General features: G+C 43.5%; 1 protein-coding gene across 6 annotated transcripts in view; it reads left to right on the forward strand.

The window, feature by feature from the left end:
* GRIA1 (glutamate ionotropic receptor AMPA type subunit 1) overlaps positions 1-23,684 on the forward strand; it is a 468,887-nt gene that overhangs the window by 396,368 nt on the left and 48,835 nt on the right. For all 6 annotated transcript variants that reach the window (XM_063928348.1, XM_063928349.1, XM_063928344.1 and 3 more), the window contains exon 11: positions 4,790-5,160. In XM_063928348.1, coding sequence (XP_063784418.1) covers positions 4,790-5,160 — 371 coding nt within the window. The remainder of the gene's footprint in view (positions 1-4,789; positions 5,161-23,684) is intronic.

The following is a 23,684-nucleotide window of genomic DNA, read 5'->3' on the forward strand; positions in this document are numbered from 1 at the left end:
TTCCTCTCTGTTATGTGTTACTTTCCTTATGAGTAACATTTTGCACACATTACAAGTTCATATTCCAGGAGTGCCAGGCACATAAACATTTATCCAGATATGTACAAAAAAGAGCCAGCACCTCCAAAGTGATGCATAACGTTTATGTATACAAAAACATCATAATGTTCAATAAAGTGCAAAAACTTTGTGCAAAACCAATTGACAAAAAGCAGAGGATCAAGAAGTATGCTAATAGCAGCACTGAATTCGACAGCTGTTTTGGCGCCTCCATTGCGCCTTTGTCAAGGCGCAATGGAGGCATTTTTAAATGTTATTTTTTCAACTAAGAATCAAAATGCAGATACACATTTTTCTGTGCCGCTAAATGCGCCAAACATAAACACTTATAAGGCCTGATTCAGAGATGAACATTAATTTGACATTAACGCACATCTCCGATGTTTGGCAATCTGCACAGACTGTACATGTTCTGATCTGCGTCTGCAGTGTTACTCGCAATACCACAAAAACCGCAGCACAATTGACATGCTGCTGGCGTTTGGGGGCAGCAATGGGCATCGTTCCAGAAAATGGTGCTTTCCCAGTTTCTGGGTTTGCCAACGCCAGTGGCTCCATCCTCGGGCGCTGCTACACTGGCCCTGACAGGGTGAATTTACTGGACATCCTAAGTAACCTGAGGGTTACTCAGATGTTCGATATTCACGCTGATGATCCGATGCTGTGACACAGCAGTGAATCAGAAAGACTTGTAAGGTGGGCAATATTAAGTATGGTAGGGGTGGAAAGGGAGCGAGAAGGATAATTCGTAAGAGTAACTCTAGGGAGGCTCTAGTAAACCATGATAGGATACCTTTAAAAAAACAAGCGGATAAGGGAACCACTAAACTAAAATGTATGCTTGCAAACGCACGAAGTCTAGCAGGTAAAATGGGGGAATTGGAATTGTTAGCATCAAAGGCTGAGTATGATATTATAGGTATTACGGAAACATGGTGGGATGATTCTCATGACTGGGTTGCAAACTTGGAGGGGTATTCTCTTTTCAGGAGGGACAGGGTGTTTATGTTAAACCGTCTCTTAAACCGTACTTAAAGGAAGTTATTTATAAGGGGACAGGCGATAACGTGGAGTTACTATGGGTTGAAATCTCAAGTGGGGGTATTGATGCAAAAAAAATAGTCATAGGCACGTGCTACAAACAGCCAGATATTAGCATACATGAGGAAGAACAACTCATGCAGCAAATCGAAAGGGCTGCGGGATTGGGGGACATCCTAGTGATTGGGGATTTTAACTATCCTAATATTAATTGGAGTAACGATTCATGTGTTAAAGTTAGGGGCAACAGGTTCTTAAATATGTTAAAAGATCACTACTTCTCTCAATTAGTCAAAGACCCAACTAGGGGTACAACTATTCTAGATCTAGTAATTACTAATAATGTGGACATCATATGGGATACTAAAGTTGGGGAGACTTTGGGTAACAGTGATCACTATATGATCACATTCGAGATCAGTTTCAAGAAACATAGCCATAAGGGTTCAACAAAAACATTTAACTTTAGGAAGGCTAACTTCAGTATGCTGAGATGTGCATTAAACAACATTGAGTGGGAAGTTTTGTTTCATGGCAAGAACACTTTGGAAATGTGGGATGCTTTAAAATGGATGCTAGATAGCAATATTCACAAATTTATTCCCATGGGCAGTAAGCGAAGGAGTACCAAACTCAAACTAATGTGGCTTAACAAGAAGGTCAAGGCCGAAATTGATAAAAAGAGGCGGGCTTTCAAAGCATTTAAATCTAATGGAAAGGTGGATTTATTCCAGTACTACAAGGAATGCAATAAAAGAAGCAAAAATGCAATAAGAGCAGCTAAAATTGAAAACGAAAAGCAAATTGCAATAGAGAGTAAAACCAATCCTAACATTTTTTTAAATACATAAACAGTAAAAGGTTAAAAAAAGAGAACATAGGGCAATTAAAAGATGAATTTGGAGTATTGTTAAATGATGACAAATCAAAAGCAGAAATACTGAACAATTTTTTTTCATCAGTTTTCACCAGAGAAGAATTGATGGTGGGAGTAGTGCATAGCGATAGTGACAGTAAGGCTTTGTGGTTAGATACTTGTTTAAGAGAATAAGTAGACAGGGAGAGATTATGCAAAATAAAGATTAATAAATCACCAAGTCCGGACGGACGTCATCCGAGGGTTCTTATGGAGCTTAGGTCACAACTAGCAAGACCCCTATACTTGATTTTCAATAGTTCAATTAGATCTGGCATGGTACAGAAGGATTGGCGTATAGCAGAGGTAGTGCCATTATTTAAAAACAGGTTCCAAAAATCATCCGGGTAACTACAGGCCGATTAGTTTGACATCTATAGTGGGGAAAATATTGGAAAATATTCTCCAGCTGTTGAGAAATTACACATCCCAGCATGCCCTGACACAGCTTTAGCATCCTCTGACAGCAAAACTGTGTAAGGGCATGCTAGGATATGTAGTTTCACAACAGCTGGAGGGCCGCAGTTTGGACATGCCGGTGTAGGGTAATTAATTCAGAAATAGATGTGGACTTTCTGCAGAATGACTTATCTAAACTTGACATCTGGGCGTCTAAATGGAGAATGAGGTTCAATATAGAAAAATGCAAGGTTATGCATTTCGGGACTAAAAACAAACTTGCATCCTGCATATTAAACAGGGAAAGTCTAGGGGTAACAGTTTTGGAAAAGGATTTTGGGGTACTCATTGATAATAAACTTAATAACCGTATACAATGTCAAAGCACAGTAAAGAAGACAAGTATGGTGTTAGCGCGCATAAAATGGGGGACGAGAATGTAATTCTGCCGCTGTACAAATCATTGGTATGTCCGCGCCTGGAATATTGTGTTCAGTTTTGGGCACCACTGTATAAAAAAGATATTGGTGAACTCAAAAGGGTTCAAAGGCGAGCTACTAAATTGATTAAAGGGATAGAGGGACTGGATTACGAGGAAAGACTTACTAGGTTGAACATGTATACACTGGAAAAAAGGCATCTAACAGGAGACATTATTAATGTCTTCAAATATGTAAAGGGACACTACAAAGGGTTATCAGAGGAATTATTTATTAAAATAACTCTGTTTAGGACACGTGGGCATTCGCTGAGGCTGGAGGAGAGAAAATGCCGCACGCAACGGAGGAAAGGGTTCTTCACTGTTAGGGCAATAAGGATTTGGAATTCCTTGCCAGGGAATGGGGTAATGGTGGACACTGTAAATGCATTTAAAAGGGGATTGGATGAATTTCTGATTGAAAAGGATGTCCAAAGTTACAACATCTAAAATACTGAAGTTGTTAATCCGGGTGTAACATGATTTGTAGTTGTTAACTAGTCATAAAACATTCTTCAGCATGTACATTAAAATCAACTCAACTTAATACAAAATACAGGTTGAACATGATGGGCATTTTGCCTCTTTTCAACCTTGAATACTATGTTACTATTTTACTATCATAGAAGCCTGCAGTGGGCGTTTTTTTACTTAAGGAAATGGATCCACCAGAGCTTCCCAATTAAACACAAATTACAACAGAATAATGTTACACTCCTGTATGTGGCAGGTGTAGACAACTCCACACACACTCCTACCATTAGGATGTTAGTCTACACATCATATCAGTCTGATCCTGGGTGGATAGTTCACTCTCTCCTCAAACAGGGTCAGTAGGGAATGACCCAAAAATAGAAGAATAGTATATCGATAGTGTGATACACTGATGGTGATAGAAACTCACCTTCAGTGTGACAAGAGGTAGTTTACACATTGCACTCTACCTGGGGAGGGTCGGAACGCCTGGGTGCCAGACAGGAATACTGAGTGTGGCGCTGGGCGACAATCCAGCACAGATGGAGCTTTGGCTTGAGGTGGAACCCGGACTGCAGCTAGGAGAGCCTACTTGTACCAATGCCTTCTAAGAACTGTACATTGACGGTTCTCACCAGCAGCTGGTAATTGCTATATCTTTCTGCCACATAAAGTGTTTTTGTCACTTGTTGAATGCAAATTTTTAGAGCTTTTTTTTATCTATCTTATATTGTATGGTTACGTTTGTATATAAATGGCATCACACTATCAATATTCCTTAACTTTTTCTATTTTTGAGTCATTCCCTATTGAACCTATTTGAGAAGAAAGTGAACTATCAACCCAGGTGCAGACAGATCTATTGTGGAGACTAACATCCCAATTGTATGAGCATGTGTGGAGCTCCCTGCAACTGCCACATACAGGAGTGTGACATTATTCTGTTCTAATTGTTTTTATTGGGAAGCATTGCTGGAACCATGTTCTCTCTGTGTGTGATTCTCTCTGTTGGTGGAGGGAGAGGAATACCTCTGGTGAAATTGTTACTATTAGCTTCTTTCTTGCACACTGAGCACTTGATCACTTTTTTGACATGTCTTTTTACTTAAGACTCCTCCTAATTTGCCTAATTTCGCACCGTCGCTGCATTCAAAAATGCAGCGGCCATGGGAATAGGGCCCACCTCTGAATCAGACCCATAACGCTAAAGAAGAAAAAAAAAGTTTGCTATTAACAAATTATATTTGTGCAGCAGAAATTTTCATTTTATATTTTTCCCTTTAACAGCATTTTGTCTATGGGCTGGAAACCTGTGTTAGTGAGAACTGTGTGTTATCAATGTTGGCTACAAAATGATTTGGTCCAAATCTCCACCACTCTATGTCTGACACAATGAGAATTTCTTGTCTTTTTGTCTCCAGAGAGCGGATCTGGCCGTTGCGCCTTTGACAATCACACTGGTCCGTGAAGAAGTTATTGACTTTTCCAAACCATTCATGAGCTTGGGTATATCCATCATGATCAAGAAACCACAGAAATCAAAACCGGGTGTTTTCTCCTTCTTGGATCCTCTCGCATATGAGATCTGGATGTGTATAGTCTTCGCTTACATTGGTGTTAGTGTGGTTCTCTTTTTGGTCAGTCGATTCAGCCCATATGAGTGGCACAATGAAGAGTTTGAGGAAGGAAGAGATCAACCCTCCACAGACCATTCTAATGAATTTGGAATATTTAACAGTCTATGGTTTTCCTTGGGTGCCTTCATGCAACAAGGATGTGACATTTCCCCCAGGTGAGTCTGTAAAATGAACATGTATCAAACAGTGTGCATTTATTGGGTAATTATGCCCACATATAAACTACAGTATACACAACTATTTCTAATAATAGACTGTAGTTACTGCTGTGACTATTTGTTTTTTATATGCATGGTTCCCGTCTTGTGATATTTGATAGGAAAGTCACTATAATGAAGCTGTACAGAGAAGTCACCTTTTTGTATACTGATTATCTGGGTTTTGGTAGATTCCTAACTGTGAAGTGCTGTAGATCATATGACTTATTTTGAGAGTAGCCCAGCAGTTTGATTTTAACCAATAATGTGATATATAAATGCCATTGAGCAGCATGTCACACTGAAACCTTCCAACCTTGCACCCCACATCCCAAGCCCCCTCCGCCCATTGGACCACGCAGTCAGTACCCAAAAAAGCTGGACTGTCCCACCAAAATCGAGGTGGTTGAGAAGTCTCTATGTGGGACTTTTTTTAAAGGGTAAATCACTTACAAGGCAAAATTATGCCTTGTAAGTGATTACCCCTTTAAAAAACGTCCGCGTTCAGCTGGCATTCCGCATGGCCACCGACTCGGGTGGCAGTACTTCCCGCCCTGGGAATGAAAGACTTGGACTTCCACTTACAGATTCCACTAAAAAATAAAGTTTGTTATAAGAGAAGTAAAAAATAAGTAAAAAAGGGTAAAACATAGAAATAAATAAAGGAAAAAATGCTTTATTTTAATAAGCATTTTTCTCCTGTGGGTACAACTGACTAACACCATCCTGAGACGTTATTGATCAGAGCACAGTCCATGAGAAACAGATGATAAACAAGCATCGCGGAGAGCTCAAGCTGAAGGCTATAGCTTGCAGTAGTCAGCACAGTGTTCACCAGCTTTGATAAATTGATAAATAAGAAAAAGCCCTAAATCCTGTGAAAACCTCCAATTTCTGCAGGCTTTAGCAGTTATGTCATTGATAAATAGAACCCATAGTGTTTTATAGCAATAATGACCTTGAACATTTCTTTCCTTGTGTGGTTACTAATTTCCTTCATTGTGTCGTTACTGTAAAAGCAATATACATTTTACGTTGAGCTGTCTGGATATAAAAGTATATTTACCTTAATCTAATGAGAATTGCAGCATGAAGGACTGCAGTGAAAGTATGCTGCATACTACAATTGAACTATAGAATTTCCCTAACAAGTTTCATTTTTCAGATTAAAATTTGATTATTAAAATGCACTTATCACCCTGGAGGTGCCAGAGTACAGGTAACACAGAGACTGTTCCTGGCTCTGAAAGACCATTTAGGCTACCAGGTAAAGATGACTTTATAATTCTGGACCAACATAAATAAGCAATTTGCTATAACGTATATATGCACAGGGCAGATGTCTTATATGTAATTTGAGGAAGCATGGGGGGACAGTAGAAAATCTAACATGTTATAAACATAAATGACTTGCTTGCAGAGGTAGTGGGATTGCTATCATAGAATAAAGTGTATTACAGTATGTCCAATAATACCAATTTTGTTACGCTTTGCTGTGTGAGCTTTTTGACCCTTATTACCTGCCTTTTACTCACTAACAATGAGCCCATGGCTGTGCTTTTTTATGTTTTAAATAAATTGTAATTAATACAAAGTGTAATACCATAGAAACATTGAATATCTATCTATACTGTACATATTAAAATATTGTATTGTGGGTCTGATTTAGTTTGAAGATTACCCGTCACCAGGGGCGTTGAGAGAGTGGGGAGTCGGTGCTCATTATAAATATAACTGAGTGCCAACCACCCACCCCCCAATACAGCAGCACATTGGGCAGGGAGAGGAGACTGCTTCAGCAGCAGCCTCTCATTCCGATGTTTGCCTTCATCGAATGGTAATGATCCAATGGTGTTTTGATGGTTACCTGTTTGAAAAAAAAATGCTGAGAGCTGCACCGTCCCTGGCTGCAGCTCACTGCATCGGACATCTTGATAGTTGAAGTCTGTCTCTGTCTGCCTCCAATGATCAAGATGTGTGTAGGGACAGTACAGGTCATGTCTCTGACTGTTCTAGGCCCCATCCCCTATCCCGCCCCCAGTCCCGTCCCCTTGCCAGGTTTTTTGTGCATGCATAAATCATTTGACTAGTTTTTTCCATTAAATACTTTTGATGCAATGATTACTAACCATCACACCGAAAGTTTTGATGGTGGAATCCCAGCCATCATTTGATGGTGGGCTTCCGATGTCCAGTGGCATAACTCCTGCTCTGATTGGCTCACGAACCGGCACTTCATTTGACAAACATACCGCTGGAGACACAGGATGGACACAGCCATGAGACACGCACTGTGCCCTCCAGCTCCTTCCCGGACTCACAGCGGCGGGGAAAGGGTGTGTACCTGGCACTGGGGGGGCATATTTGGCACTGGGGTATATGTGTAGCTGGCACTGGCGGGGGGCATATGGGGCACTTGGGGCATATGTGCATCTGGCACTGGGGGCATATGTGTTTCTGGCACTATGGGGGCATATTTTTATCTGGCACTGTGGGGGAATATCTGCCACTGTGGGCATATGTGGCACTTGGAGCACAGCCCTAGCAACAAGTATGGTAACATACACAACACCCAGCTTATAAAATTCCTGGCAACAAGCATTGCCCCCTAGCAACAAGCATGACAACCAGTGCATGAAACCCCTGGCAACGAGCTTGACACCCAGCACATGATACCTCTGGCAACAAGCATAACACCTAGCGCATGAAACCATTGGCAACGAGCATGACACCCTTAGCATGAAAACCCCTGGCACCATGCATGGAACCAAGAGCACGAAACCCCTGGCAATGAGCAGGTAATTTAAAAGTAATTAGAAGCCTTACTGTAGGGCTTAATGTGTAATGGGCATTGCAGTGTGTGGCATAATGTATCACATACATTGCGGTGTGTGGTATACTATATCACGGGCATTTGTGGTATGTGGTATCAGTGGCAAACGCAGAATTTCTAGAGGGGGGTTTCCAAATGTAATCCTCAATCTCCCACGGAATATTTCTGCGGAACATTGGAGTAAGTATGGGAGTCTGGGGGAGTGGTAGAAGAACCTAGTAACGATCCTGGACATTAATGTACGCATTGGTCTTTTTATAAATTGGATACTGTATGGAATACAGTATTAATATTTAACACTATAGTCTATAGTATAGGCTGTATCAAACATTTTAGTAATATAAATAAAATAAGTGGACAGGACAAGGTTAAACATCCCATAATAAATAAATATACAAACATAACAGAACCAGTAGGAGATAGAACTGCACTTTCTAAGCACACTATCTCCCACCTCATGGTAAGGCTCCTGTCTCTTCTTCCTGGTAGCTACTCTGGTCCAGAGCACTGATTGAGGACTCAGATCCACACACACAGCAAACTTGGAAGAAGCTGCTACCACTGGGCATGCGCAGCAACTCTGCTCTGTCCCTTACACTGCATGTTGTGGCAGCAGCTCTAGTAATCGTATTATATACTATTGATGTCATAATTTGTGCTGGCCAAGAGGAGGGGGGTTTCTGGGCAACCGGAAACTTCCCCTGCGTTTGCCTATGGGTATAATGTCTCAGGGACATTGCAGAGTGTGGCATAAGGTATAATGGGCATTGCGGTGTGTGTCACAGGCATTACGGTATACTATATCACAGGCATTGTGGTATGTGGTATAATGTCTCAGGGGTATTGCAGTGTGTGGTATAATGTATAATGGGCATTGCGGTGTGTGTCATAATGTGTCACAGGCATGACGGTGTGTGGTGTACTGTATCACGGTCATTGTATGTGCTATAATGTCTCAGGGGCATTGCAGTGTGAAGCATAATGTGTCACAGGCATTACAGTGTGTGACGTAATGTGTCGGGGGCAGAGGCGTTTCTAGAGAGGAGGGGACCCGTGTGCAGTCTCCGTGTGTGCCCCCCCCCCCTCTCCTGTAGCCCTCACCGCCGTTGCACCCTTTTTTTTTTAGTCCTGCGCATGCGCTGTAGACTCTGGCACTGTGGCAGAGTCTGTAGTGCTCAGTGCGCTAGCAGCGGCAGTGATGGATACGGGAGAGGAGGGGGCCCACACACAGTCAATGATGGATGCCGGAAAAGTGAGCATAGAAGAAATGGGTGCGGTGTGGGCCCCCTCTGGACCCAGGGGCCCGTGTGCACTGAACACACTGCACCCATTATAGATATGCCACTGGTCAGGGGCATTACAGTGTGTGGCATATTGTGTCATGGGCATTTTTGTGTGTGGCATAATGTCTAAGGGCCATTGCAGTATAATGTAAGGGGCATGAATCAGGATTATTTTTTTTCCTGTGGTGGCCAATGCCTGGGCGTGCAGGCTGCAAAACTGGGGTATAAGGTAGTCTTTTCCTTTAATGCCACGCCCCTTTATGCAAACACACACCCATTTCAGCAAGGCCACGCCCCTTTTTTGTGCACTTTGCTAGTGACAATTATGGGGGGGGGGGGGGGGTGCGCCAGAGAATGTTTTGGCTTGGGGGAGAAAAATTTCTAGTTACGCCACTGCCGATGTCCGTCTGTAATGGGAGGCTGGGAGAGCCGAACTCTAATGGAGTCGCCCTCTCTCCCCATTCACTACAGGGAACCCTTCCTGTAAATCAGCTTTAACCAGAGCTAAGCCTTTTGGAAACCTGTCTTTCCATCATATTACACAATGTCCCAGAAGTTTAAAAATATAAGCGAGAAACTTGCCTAGTGTTCCTTTACTTCCTATGTATTAGATACATATATCAAAGTAACAAGAGAATTACATAATTATATTCATTTTAGTGGAACTTCTAACTTTTTTATTCAATTAATCTAGGTCATAATACCAGCATTGAAGAAGTTATTATTAAAGTTGTACATGGTAATTTCTTTTCATATACTGTAACTTGTACGAATTCTTTAGCGGCTGCACTCTTGTCAGGAGAATTAACACCAGCCCATAGTTCTCCTTAATTATTGGGAGAATGTTGGCAAAGCTACAACTTCTTGAGCTCCCACAGAGACCTCTAATAATGTTTGTGTGAATACCCTGGAAATATGCACACAGTGTCTGCAGATGGCCCAATACTGAATCTATACTCTGCAGGGAATTTTCAGTACTTCTCTTGCCTCTCTCTAAATTGTTTTTAAGGAATGGAGTACCCCCTCTGTGCAGACATTCACAGAGCTTGGTGCAGACAAAGAGTCAGCGCAGCGTGGGCAGCCACAGTGAAAGCCTCTCCCACCCACCTGCATGCATAAACATGCATGCTAAACCTAATCACTATGTCTTATCCCTGCACTAAGGGGCACAGTGTTAATTAAATCTCAGCCTGCTGAATAGAATATGACTCTCAGACATTGCGAGAGCCGCGGGGCTTCTGGATTTTATGTATTTGTAAAGGTCACCTCCTGATGAGGGATTTGGTGTTGAAATTGAGTTAGACAGTTGTGGAGAAATGTGGAAGGAATCCATCGTACCTTAAAGTAAATAAATGTAGTAAGGCTTCCTAAGCAGGATGGCGTACACTTGAGCTCGGCAGGTTATGGCTGCAAAAATTTAAAAAAATCAAAATGTAAATTAAATGCTTCAAAAGATAAAAAAAACTTTATTTAAAAATTCAAAAATGACTCATTATTCCTAGAGTGACATATAAAGATGCATCTTGTGACACTCACAAATATAGACAATTCAATATACTGTATTAACAGAATAAAATATACTGATATCAATCTTATCAGAACCGAATGGAAAATAAAGCATTTCTCTGACCAACTCTCTATTCTCTTGGCGTCCAAGATCTTTCAATGGAATCTTATCACTTACTGGGGGAAATGTATCAAAGCTTGGAGAGACATAAAGTGGAAAGAGATAAAGCACCAACCAATCAGGTCCTAACTGTCATTTTTCAAACACAGCCTGCAATATGGCAGTTAGGAGCTGATAGGTTTGTACTTAATCTCTCTCCACATTATCTCTCTCCAATCTCTGACACATCTCCCCCATATACTGGTGCAGAAGAGGTTCCATGATATATTCTTGGTGTACCCCCTCTTCTAAAAATAGAATAACTCTTTCCTATATGATCACTAAGATACTGTGGGGTCTATTTACTAAGCCCTGAAGAGAGATCAGAATCAGAATCAGCTTTATTGGCCAGGTATACTTGTGTATACTAGGAATTTGTCTAAAGGTTTGCTATACAACAGCCAAGTAGATAACAGATAAGCAGGTGGGGGGGGCAAGTAAAGTCACACAGATAGGCATACCGTAGGGACACAAGTGAGTTACATGTACGTCTAGTCAGTCAATGTTCAGGAGTTCAGCAGGCGGACCGCTTGGGAAAAGAAAGTTTTGAGGCTTCTGGTGGACCTGGCGGAGACGGCCCTGTAACGCCTGCCTGAAGGAAGCAAGTTAAACATGCTGGGGCCGGGGTGTAGCTGGTCTTTTACTATCTTCATTGCCAGCATTTTAGCTCTGGACAGGTTCAGGTCCTGGACTGAGGGAAGGTCGGCCCCGATGATCTTCTCTGCGGTTCTCACCACCTTTTGGAGCCTGCATCTGTCCCTCGCGCTGGCGGAGCTGTACCATACCAGTATCGAGGAGCACAGTAGCGACTCCACAATCGCAGAGTAGAAGAGGAGCAGAAGCTTCTGTGGGATGTTGAACTTCCTTAGTTGCCTGAGATAAAGTGGATGGAGATAAAGCACCAGCCAATCAGCTTATGTCACAGGCTGTGTTTGAAAAATGGCAGTTAGGAGCTGATTGACTGGTGCTTTATCTCCATCCACATTATCTCTCTTCAGGGCTTAGTAAATAGACCCCTGTAATACTGACTATTCCCACACCCCCAACTCTGTTTCCATTCTTACGATCAGATGCCCCTCATTTTTTTTCTCCATACATGATTCCATCTGTCTGCAACATGACTGCTTAATATGCTGGGACATTATATTTAAAGGTTCACATTCAATTTCCACAGATAGGCAGTCACCATGTTCAGATGTGCTCATCCCCTAGAATTACAGTAGAAGAACATTACAAATTGTACTGAGCACCTCATTAGGGTGCAAGGAAACATCTATTACGTTGGTGGCCTCATTTGCCGAGAATTGATCGAGTGCCGGCATTTTGTTACCATTGCTGTTTATTGAAATGTCCCCAAAGAATGAGAATAATGTCGTACACACAGGGTAACATCCAGAGGGGGACGCTCTACATACATTGCTCAGACTTTATTCAGAATCGCAGCGGCGCTGATATGCAAATGCTAGTTTCAGCCTCCACTTGCATACTAGCTAGACCAGTGGTTCTCAAACTTTTTGGACTCAAGGTGCCGTAGGGTATCATTTTTGTTTTCACAGCACCCCAAGGCCAAAAGTGTCTTTTTGAGAAATTTAGATAAAATATTAAATTAATGAAATTGTGTTTATCGGTCATCCTTATGTGGTGAGGGTCAGGATTCGCTTCTGTTTGTCCATAAATAATTTGAATTGGTCCTGGACTACCAATCCACGGCACCCCTGCAAGTGTCCCGAGGCATCCCAGGGTGCCACGGCACACAGTTAGAGAACCACTGAGCTAGACTGTATAAGTCCTGAGATGCCTACTTTCAATGCACCATTGGTGCGCCACCACATGTACCCTCAACAATCGATGCACTGGTAAACCAGTTTGGTATTCATAGTAATACTCTTTATAAGACATAAGACAGGGTTTTACTGCCAGTATTTTCTCCTCTGCAAATATTTTGGAAATTCTGATCTAAGATTATAAAAAATAAAAATTTTTAATTTTTAAATTGGTCTTTATTAACATACAATTAAAGTACACAGTGAAAGTCTTGTTTTTTTAGGTTTACATTTCTGTCGATTTGAAAAGGTAAAATGTGTGATAAAATTAGCAAAAAAGATTCAATGTAGAATAAATCTTAGCACAGATAGAATGAGCCGCTTGGCATGACCTCCAAGAGACAGGATTTGTGTTCATTTTGGCCAAACATCATAGCTGGATCCCTTTTGGCAGCACCATAGCCTGTTAATGTTGTTGGAAAGTGACTGGATACACATACTGAGAGCAGTCATCTTCCAAACACATTTACCAAGGTAACCGATAATTATCCAATTGTTTTGGAACAGATTTTTGTTGGCCATTGTGTTCCATTTTCATATCATAAAGGCTGCAATATTGGGCCAGCTGCTCTATACTGGCTGCCGTATCGCAGTGTGTGTCCAGCATAATACTGAACTGAATGAACTATTTTGTTGTCTGATCTTGCCTAAGGTAAAAAAAATTACTTTTGTTAACTAATGTCAGTATGTTTGGAAATCTAATTGAAATTTGCTGACAGCTGTAATTACAGTTTAGTGGGCAACTTGCACTGGTAAAATCATACAATAAATTTTCTCATGGAGACTAAGTGGTAAATTTACTAAAGCTTCTAAACAGAAAACGGGGGATGTTGCCCATAGCAACTAAAAGGGAACAGAGAAATGATAGCCTCTGATTGGTTGTCTTGGGCAACATCACCAATTCTCTATTTCTCTGACGTCCTAGTGGATGCTGGGACTTCCGTAAGGACCATGGGGAATAGCGGCTCCGCAGGAGACTGGGCACAAAGTAAAAGCTTTAGGACTAGCTGGTGTGCACTGGCTCCTCCCCCTATGACCCTCCTCCAAGCCTCAGTTAAGATTTTGTGCCCGGCCGAGAAGGGTGCAATCTAGGTGGCTCTCCTGAGCTGCTTAGAAGTAAAAGTATACTTAGGTTTTTTTATTTTCAGTGAGTCCTGCTGGCAACAGGCTCACTGCATCGAGGGACTAAGGGGAGAAGAAGCGAACTCACCTGCGTGCAGAGTGGATTGGGCTTCTTGGCTACTGGACATTAGCTCCAGAGGGACGATCACAGGTTCAGCCTGGATGGGTCCCGGAGCCGCGCCGCCGGCCCCCTTACAGAGCCAGAAGAGCGAAGAGGTCCAGAGAAAGCGGCGGCAGAAGACATTCCTGTCTTCAGATAAGGTAGCACACAGCACTGCAGCTGTGCGCCATTGCTCTCAGCACACTTCACACTCCGGTCACTGAGGGTGCAGGGCGCTGGGGGGGAGCGCCCTGAGACGCAATAAAACTTGATAAAAACCTTATGTGGCTAAAGAAATGCATCACATATAGCTCCTGGGCTATATGGATGCATTTAACCCCTGCCAGTTTTCCAGAAAAAAGCGGGAGAAAAGGCCGCCGTGAAGGGGGCGGAGCCTAACTCCTCAGCACACAAGCGCCATTTTCTTTCACAGCTCCGCTGGAAGGACGGCTCCCTGACTCTCCCCTGCAGACTACACTACAGAAACAGGGTAAAACAAGAGAGGGGGGCACTATTGACAGCTAATATATAATACAGCAGCTATAAAGGGAGTAACACTTATATAAGGTTATCCCTGAATATATATAGCGCTCTGGTGTGTGCTGGCAAACTCTCCCTCTGTCTCCCCAAAGGGCTAGTGGGGTCCTGTCCTCTGTCAGAGCATTCCCTGTGTGTGTGCTGGGTGTCGGTACGATTGTGTCGACATGTATGAGGAGGAAAATGATGTGGAAGCAGAGCAATTGCCTGTGTTAGTGATGTCACCCCCTAGGGAGTCGACACCTGACTGGATGGTTGTATTTAAAGAATTACGTGACAATGTCAGCACTTTGCAAAAAACTGTTGATGACATGAGACAGCCGGCAAATCAGTTAGTGCCTATTCAGGCATCTCAGACACCGTCAGGGACGCTAAAACGCCCGTTACCTCAGATGGTCGACACAGACCCAGACACGGATACTGAATCCAGTGTCGATGGTGAGGAGACGAACGTAATGTCCAGTAGGGCCACACGTTACATGATCACGGCGATGAAGGAGGCATTGAACATTTCTGACACTACAAGTACCACAAAAAAGGGTATTATGTGGGGTGTGAAAAAACTACCAGTTTTTCCTGAATCAGATGAATTAAATGAGGTGTGTGATAAGGCGTGGGTTTCCCCCGATAAAAAACTGCTGATTTCTAACAAATTATTGGCACTATACCCTTTCCCGCCAGAGGTTAGGGCACGTTGGGAAACACCCCCTAGGGTAGATAAGGCGCTCACACGCTTATCAAAACAAGTGGCGTTACCGTCTCCTGATACGGCCGCCCTCAAGGAACCAGCTGATAGAAGGCTGGAAAATATCCTAAAAGGTATATACACACATACTGGTGTTATACTGCGACCAGCAATCGCCTCAGCCTGGATGTGCAGCGCTGGAGTGGCTTGGTCGGATTCCCTGACTGAAAATATTGATACCCTGGATAGGGACAGTATATTATTAACTATAGTGCATTTAAAGGATGCATATATGCGTGATGCACAGAGGGATATTTGCACCCTGGCATCAAGAGTGAGTGCGATGTCCATTTCTGCCAGAAGGGCGTTATGGACGCGACACTGGTCAGGTGATGCAGATTCCAAACGACATATGGAAGTATTGCCGTATAAAGGGGAGGAGTTATTTGGGGTCGGTCTATCAGACCTGGTGGCCACGGCAACGGCTGGAAAGTCCACCTTTTTACCCCAGGTCACCTCTCAGCAGAAAAAGACACCGTCTTTTCAAACTCAGTCCTTTCGTTCCCATAAGAACAAGCGGGCAAAAGGCCACTCATTTCTGCCCCGGGGCAGAGGAAGAGGAAAAAGACTGCACCAGGCAGCCTCTTCCCAGTAGCAGAAGCCCTCCCCCGCTTCTGCCAAGTCTTCAGCATGACGCTGGGGCTTTACAAGCGGACTCAGGCACGGTGGGGGCCCGTCTAAAAAATTTCAACGCGCAGTGGGCTCACTCGCAAGTGGACCCCTGGATCCTGCAGGTAGTATCACAGGGGTACAAATTGGAATTCGAGACGTCTCCCCCTCGAAGATTCCTGAAGTCTGCTCTACCAACGTCTCCCTCCGACAGGGAGGCAGTATTGGAAGCTATTCACAAGCTGTATTCCCAGCAGGTGATAATCAAGGTACCCCTCCTACAACAGGGAAAGGGGTATTATTCCACGCTGTTTGTGGTACCGAAGCCGGACGGCTCGGTGAGACCAATTTTAAATCTAAAATCCTTGAACACTTACATAAAAAGGTTCAAGTTCAAGATGGAATCACTCAGAGCAGTGATAGCGAATCTGGAAGAAGGGGACTATATGGTATCTCTGGACATCAAAGATGCTTATCTCCATGTCCCAATATTCCCTTCTCACCAAGGGTACCTCAGGTTTGTGGTACAAGACTGTCATTATCAGTTTCAGACGCTGCCGTTTGGATTGTCCACGGCACCCCGGGTCTTTACCAAGGTAATGGCCGAAATGATGATTCTTCTTCGAAGAAAAGGCGTCTTAATTATCCCTTACTTGGATGATCTCCTGATAAGGGCAAGGTCCAGGGAACAGTTAGAGTTCGGAGTAGCACTGTCTCAGGTAGTGTTACGTCAGCACGGGTGGATTCTAAATATCCCAAAATCACAGCTGATTCCAACAACACGTCTACTGTTCCTGGGGATGATTCTGGACACAGTCCAGAAAAAGGTGTTTCTCCCAGAGGAGAAGGCCAGGGAGTTATCCGAGCTAGTCAGGAACCTCCTAAAACCAGGCCAGGTGTCAGTGCATCAATGCACGAGAGTCCTGGGAAAAATGGTGGCTTCTTACGAAGCGATTCCATTCGGAAGATTCCATGCAAGAACGTTTCAGTGGGATCTGCTGGACAAATGGTCCGGATCGCATCTTCAGATGCATCAGCGGATTACCCTATCTCCAAGGACAAGGGTGTCTCTCCTGTGGTGGTTACAGAGGGCTCATCTTCTAGAGGGCCGCAGATTCGGCATTCAGGATTGGATGCTGGTGACCACGGATGCCAGCCTGAGAGGCTGGGGAGCAGTCACACAGGGAAAAAATTTCCAGGGCTTGTGGTCAAGCATGGAAATATCCTTGAACTAAGGGCCATTTACAATGCCCTAAGTCAAGCAAGGCCTCTGCTTCAGGGTCAGTCGGTATTGATCCAATCGGACAACATCACGGCAGTCGCCCACGTCAACAGACAGGGCGGCACAAGAAGCAGGAGGGCAATGGCAGAAGCTGCAAGGATTCTCCGCTGGGCGGAAAATCATGTGGTAGCACTGTCAGCAGTGTTCATTCCGGGAGTGGACAACTGGGAAGCAGACTTCCTCAGCAGACACGACCTCCACCCGGGGGAGTGGGGACTTCACCCCGAAGTCTTCCAACTGATTGTAAACCGTTGGGAAAAACCAAAGGTGGACATGATGGCGTCCCGTCTCAACAAAAAACTGGACAGATATTGCGCAAGGTCAAGGGACCCTCAGGCAATAGCGGTGGATGCTCTGGTAACACCGTGGGTGTACCAGTCGGTGTATGTGTTCCCTCCTCTGCCTCTCATACCAAAAGTACTGAGAATCATAAGAAAGAGAGGAGTAAGAACTATACTCGTGGCTCCGGATTGGCCAAGAAGAACTTGGTACCCGGAACTGCAAGAGATGCTCACGGAGGATCCGTGGCCTCTACCTCTAAGAAAGGACCTGCTCCAGCAGGGACCTTGTCTGTTCCAAGACTTACCGCGGCTGCGTTTGACGGCATGGCGGTTGAACGCCGGATCCTGATGGAAAAAGGCATTCCAAATGAAGTCATCCCTACCCTGATCAAAGCCAGGAAGGATGTAACCGCGAAACATTATCACCGCATTTGGCGAAAATATGTTGCGTGGTGTGAGGCTAAGAAGGCCCCCACAGAGGAATTTCAACTGGGTCGTTTCTTACATTTCCTGCAAGCAGGACTGTCTATGGGCCTAAAATTAGGATCCATTAAGGTTCAAATTTCGGCCCTGTCGATCTTCTTCCAGAAAGAACTGGCTTCAGTGCCTGAAGTTCAGACGTTTGTCAAGGGGGTACTGCATATACAGCCTCCTTTTGTGCCACCAGTGGCACCTTGGGATCTCAATGTAGTTTTAGGGTTCCTAAAATCACATTGGTTTGAACCACTCACCACTGTGGACTTGAAATATCTCACATGGAAAGTGGTAATGCTGTTAGCCCTGGCTTCAGCCAGGCGTGTCTCAGAATTGGCGGCTTTATCATATAAAAGCCCTTACCTAATTTTTCATTCAGACAGGGCAGAATTGAGGACTCGTCCTCAATTTCTCCCTAAGGTGGTTTCAGCGTTTCACATGAACCAACCTATTGTGGTACCTGCGGCTACTAGGGACTTGGAGGACTCCAAGTTACTGGACTTAGTCAGGGCCCTGAAAATATATGTTTCCAGGACGGCTGGAGTCAGAAAATCTGACTCGCTGTTTATCCTGTATGCACCCAACAAGCTGGGTGCTCCTGCTTCTAAGCAGACGATTGCTCGTTGGATTTGTAGTACAATTCAGCTTGCACATTCTGTGGCAGGACTGCCACAGCCAAAATCTGTTAAAGCCCATTCCACAAGGAAAGTGGGCTCATCTTGGGCGGCTGCCCGAGGGGTCTCGGCTTTACAACTTTGCCGAGCAGCTACTTGGTCAGGGGCAAACACGTTTGCAAAATTTTACAAATTCGATACCCTGGCTGAGGAGGACCTGGAGTTCTCTCATTCGGTGCTGCAGAGTCATCCGCACTCTCCCGCCCGTTTGGGAGCTTTGGTATAATCCCCATGGTCCTTACGGAAGTCCCAGCATCCACTAGGACGTCAGAGAAAATAAGAATTTACTTACCGATAATTCTATTTCTCGTAGTCCGTAGTGGATGCTGGGCGCCCATCCCAAGTGCGGATTGTCTGCAATACTTGTATATAGTTATTGTTACAAAAAATCGGGTTGTTTATTGCTGTGAGCCATCTTTTTAGAGGCTCCTAAGTTTTATCATACTGTTAACTGGGTTCAGATCACAGGTTGTACGGTGTGATTGGTGTGGCTGGTATGAGTCTTACCCGGGATTCAAAATCCTTCCTTATTGTGTACGCTCGTCCGGGCACAGTATCCTAACTGAGGCTTGGAGGAGGGTCATAGGGGGAGGAGCCAGTGCACACCAGCTAGTCCTAAAGCTTTTACTTTGTGCCCAGTCTCCTGCGGAGCCGCTATTCCCCATGGTCCTTACGGAAGTCCCAGCATCCACTACGGACTACGAGAAATAGAATTATCGGTAAGTAAATTCTTATTTTTATAAGCATTAGTAAATGTACCCCTAAAGGGCCCCATACACTACAACGATATGTCTGAGGCTGAAGTCGGAGGCGATTTCCCTTGAACTCTCCCGAGAGCTTCACGGGAGTGGTTCAATACGATTCCATACGATTTGGTACATTTTGCATGCGATATATCGTATGCGATCCCAGCCATACCTGCGGGAACCGACATATCACAAGTGCAGCATTAAAGGGCCCCATACACTAGAAAGATTATGTCCGATTTCATCCCAATTCGGGCATTCAGGACGATATATTGGGTGAAATCGGGCATTTTGGCTGTGTATCCGATCCGATGCGCGTTCCCGTGAGGGTCGGATCGGCTCCCCTAGATCGTTAGTGCTGCACTCGTGATATGTCAGTTCCCGCAGGTATGGCTGGGATCGCATACGATATATTGCATGCAGAATGTACCAAATCGTATGGAACCACGCCCGGGAAGTTCCCAGGAGAAATCAAGGGAAATCGCCTCCGACTTCAGCCTCAGACATATCGTTGTAGTGTATGGGACCCTTAACGATCTAGGGGAGACAATCCGACCCTCACGGGAACGCGCATCGGATCGGATCAGATACACAGCCAAAATGCCCGATTTCCCCCAATATATCGGCCCGAATTGGGCTGAAGTCGGGCATAATCGTTCTAGTGTATGGGGCCCTTTAGAGGGAATTCAATTAATAATTTACTGTGGGCTAATTGATCCCCCAGGGATACCCAATTAACCCCGAAGCGAGGCCTCTGGTAGCTATTATTGGTAGCTATTTATTTTTTTCCGGGACCTCAGCAGGTGGCAAAAACAAAAGACCCAATTAAAAAACAGTTTTCGTTAATCTGGAGGCAAAAACACATAGGTACGTGAATGTATCACTGATTCTATGTGCTTTCTCATGAAAATGTATAATTTATGGGCAAAAAAGGGGGCTAATTGAATAGCCCCCAAAAAATAATGGGAAAAAAATCACGAAAAACTTAATACAAAATATTGGGATTAATTGATGTCCCCTCTAAATCTATATATTGTAATTAGGTTGTTTTAGACGCATTTGGCTAAAAATTGCTGCATAAAAATACCCAAAATATGATCTGGGTCCATCAGATATTAGTGATTACCAACAAATAACCAGCTCATCCTGTGTATGATATTCTTAGTGGGAAATTTACTAAGCAGTGATAAGAGTGAAGAAATGAGCCAGTGGAGAAGTTGCCCCATCAACCAATCAGCAGCTCCGTATCATTTTATAGTATGCAAATTATAGATATTAGTTCAGTGCTGATTGGTTGCCAAGGGCAACTTCTCCACTGGCTCACTCTGAGTGATACAGCATTGTGTGGCATTGCACCATTATGTATGGGGCTATTTACTCTGCCCCACACCCTAAGTATGTAGCAGCATGCAGCTACTCTGCCCTAAGGGCATAAGTAAAAATGATCAAGTTATTTGCAGCAATAGGAAATTAACTTTATATTAAGTTTACTATTCTTCCCATCAGGTGCAGGGGCTTTGAAAGGGGTGGTCTTCTGTATGCCGACTGACGGGATCCCGGCGCACATTATACCGGCGCCGGGATCCCGACAGCCGGCATACCGACACTTATTCTCCCTCGTGGGGGTCCACGACCCCCCTTGAGGGAGAATAAAATAGTGTGGCGCGCCACCGTGCCCGTAGCGTGGCGAGCGCAGTGAGCCCGCAAGGGGCTCATTTGCGCTCGCCACACTGTCGGTAAGCCGGCGGTCGGGCTCCCGGCGCCGGTATGCTGGTCGCCGGGAGCTCGACCGCCGGCGTATCGTAGTGAACCCTTTGAAAGGAGCCCCTCCCTGCCATGTGTGAAGAAGAGACAAGATCACAAATGCAACTTTTTCCCTTCTACATCGGGTGCCAGGGCTGTTCTGCTGACCATATATGTGCAGCGGCCATTGTCGGGGGAATTCCAGTACCCTGTCCCTGTAATGTTTGTGAAATAGTAGCCCATAGGCTACTATAAGATAATGCCATCTAGAGGTGGCATTATCTTATTTGAACCAACCTAATGTATAGCGGCTGTAGCTGCTGTCAGAAATGGAGGGTCTGCAGCATATATCAAAGATATCTACTGCCTGCTGTGTTCCCTCCTTCATACATTTGGGGGACCTTAATATTTGCGGGTATCCCCTAAAACAAGTCTTTCAAGGACTATCCCACAGATATTATTTTATAAATAGCCCCCTTAGTCCTATATTTCTAAGGGCATGCTAGTGATATAACGTAAGTGTGGCTGAGTTGAATGCAGAAAGATGATAGAACAATTGACGATCTTTTTCTTTTTCCCAGATTTTAATTAGCCTATTATTGTTTTTCATCTCTTGTATAACTAGATGTACCCAGTTATGAAGTGGACAGGGAGTAAATTATTTTAAACCAATCAGATCATTGCTATATTCACAGCAGCCAATAGAATATTAGTAGCATAACTGTGTGAGGACAGGTCAGCATACTACAAGGCATTGTCATGATGTGCAGATGGGAATAAAGGCAAGCAGGGAGCACAGAAAAAGAGTTTTTGTGTACTCAGCGCTAGTTGTGTACTGTAAAAAATTATTGTTTAAACCTGAAATATAAATAAAAATACAACTAAAGTGTGCGGTCTGTCATATCGAATGATTGACTCAGTAAACTGTATGAATAAATATCAATAAGTACTTTATCAAATGATTGTTAAAAATAACATTACAAACGACACAAGCAGCATTTACTTAATAACAATTACTCAGTTATTTTACCGATAAATATGGCAAACAATATAATGAGGTTTCTTAGTTATAATACTGTATAAAATACAATTGCACTGGCGTCCCAGTGTTTAGTAAAAATAGTCCCGCAAGAATTTATAGCAGTCTTATTGGAGGTGGACTTCAGATATGTAGAAACATATAATTACCCGTGTGCTGATTCCTTTTGTTGGGCACGGCTGCACTCCAGATAATTGGAGGCTTTTTGATGTTCTTTAGATATAACTTCACAGACTCGCTTACTTGTCACGGATATTTAGACCCCTCTGCGGAGGTCAGCAGCATTCAATCAGTGCGGGTAAGCAGATTACCGGACATCAGCGGCACAGCACTGCGGGGATCAGCAGCATTCAATCGGTGCAGGTAAGCAGATTACCGGACATCAGCGGCACAGCACTGCGGGGATCAGCAGCATTCAATCGGTGCAGGTAAGCAGATTACCGGACATCAGCGGCACAGCACTGCGGGGATCAGCAGCATTCAATCGGTGCAGGTAAGCAGAGTACCGGACATCAGCGGCACAGCACGAAGATCGATGTCTGTGCTCCTGGTGAAAAGCCGCCGGCTGCAGCGCCTGGCGTCTGGCAGATCGTAGAGTATTGTAGTATAGGAAGCCGTTAGCCGGATCAGACAACGGGTAATACCGAACAGCTGGAGTGTGAAAAAGTGGGCGTCAACGCGTTTCGTCTCCTTGGTAACCGGAGACTTCCTCAGGACAGATACCTCCCCTCTAATCGGTCACGTATTTATACACTATATAATGAAATCATTTGTGGCGGCTGGGTCTCCTTAATAGGTTAAAGATATTTGATTTATGTGCCGCACATAGTAAAGAATCATTCTTTATAATGAAAAACATTATTAAGCAATACTTATATTAAATCAGCAATCTACTGAATCAATCTGACAGAATTCATAACTTTAGTACATATATTAGTAATACATATCTTAATAATTAGACCAAATTAACATCTTTTTTATCAATTAGTCAAATACCTTATTCAGACGTGCATTTACGAGTCAAATATATTTTTAAGTAAGTAAATTTCTCTAATATATGGACAAAAATCCTTGCACATTTTGTACAGAGAAATTATTAATTAGATCTTAACCGTATCTGAAATAACCTAATACATGTTACAATAATCCTAAAGAGAAATTATTATAAACTCACATCTTAAGATAATTATTTCTACAGGACTAAAATAGAGCTCCATAATGATGAGAAATTGCAGATAGAGAGAACACTAATATTAACTTAGTTTTTATAATTTTTATATTTATCTAATTTAGGAATAATTTTTTTATTTATTATTTGTCTCATTTTTTATAACATAATACTAAGAATAATAATAATCATAATCAGAATTTCTTTCTGATCCCATCTGGATAGATCCCAAGTTTATCCAAAATTAACTTAATACAACATTTAGAATTTACTAAAAAAATAGTAGAAAAATATAGAAAAACCCGGATGAGAGACTTGGATATGATGTACAAAAATTATATGGACTTAGATAGGCTA

Source organism: Pseudophryne corroboree, chromosome 6, assembly GCF_028390025.1.
Source record: "Pseudophryne corroboree isolate aPseCor3 chromosome 6, aPseCor3.hap2, whole genome shotgun sequence".
Taxonomy (NCBI): domain Eukaryota; kingdom Metazoa; phylum Chordata; class Amphibia; order Anura; family Myobatrachidae; genus Pseudophryne; species Pseudophryne corroboree.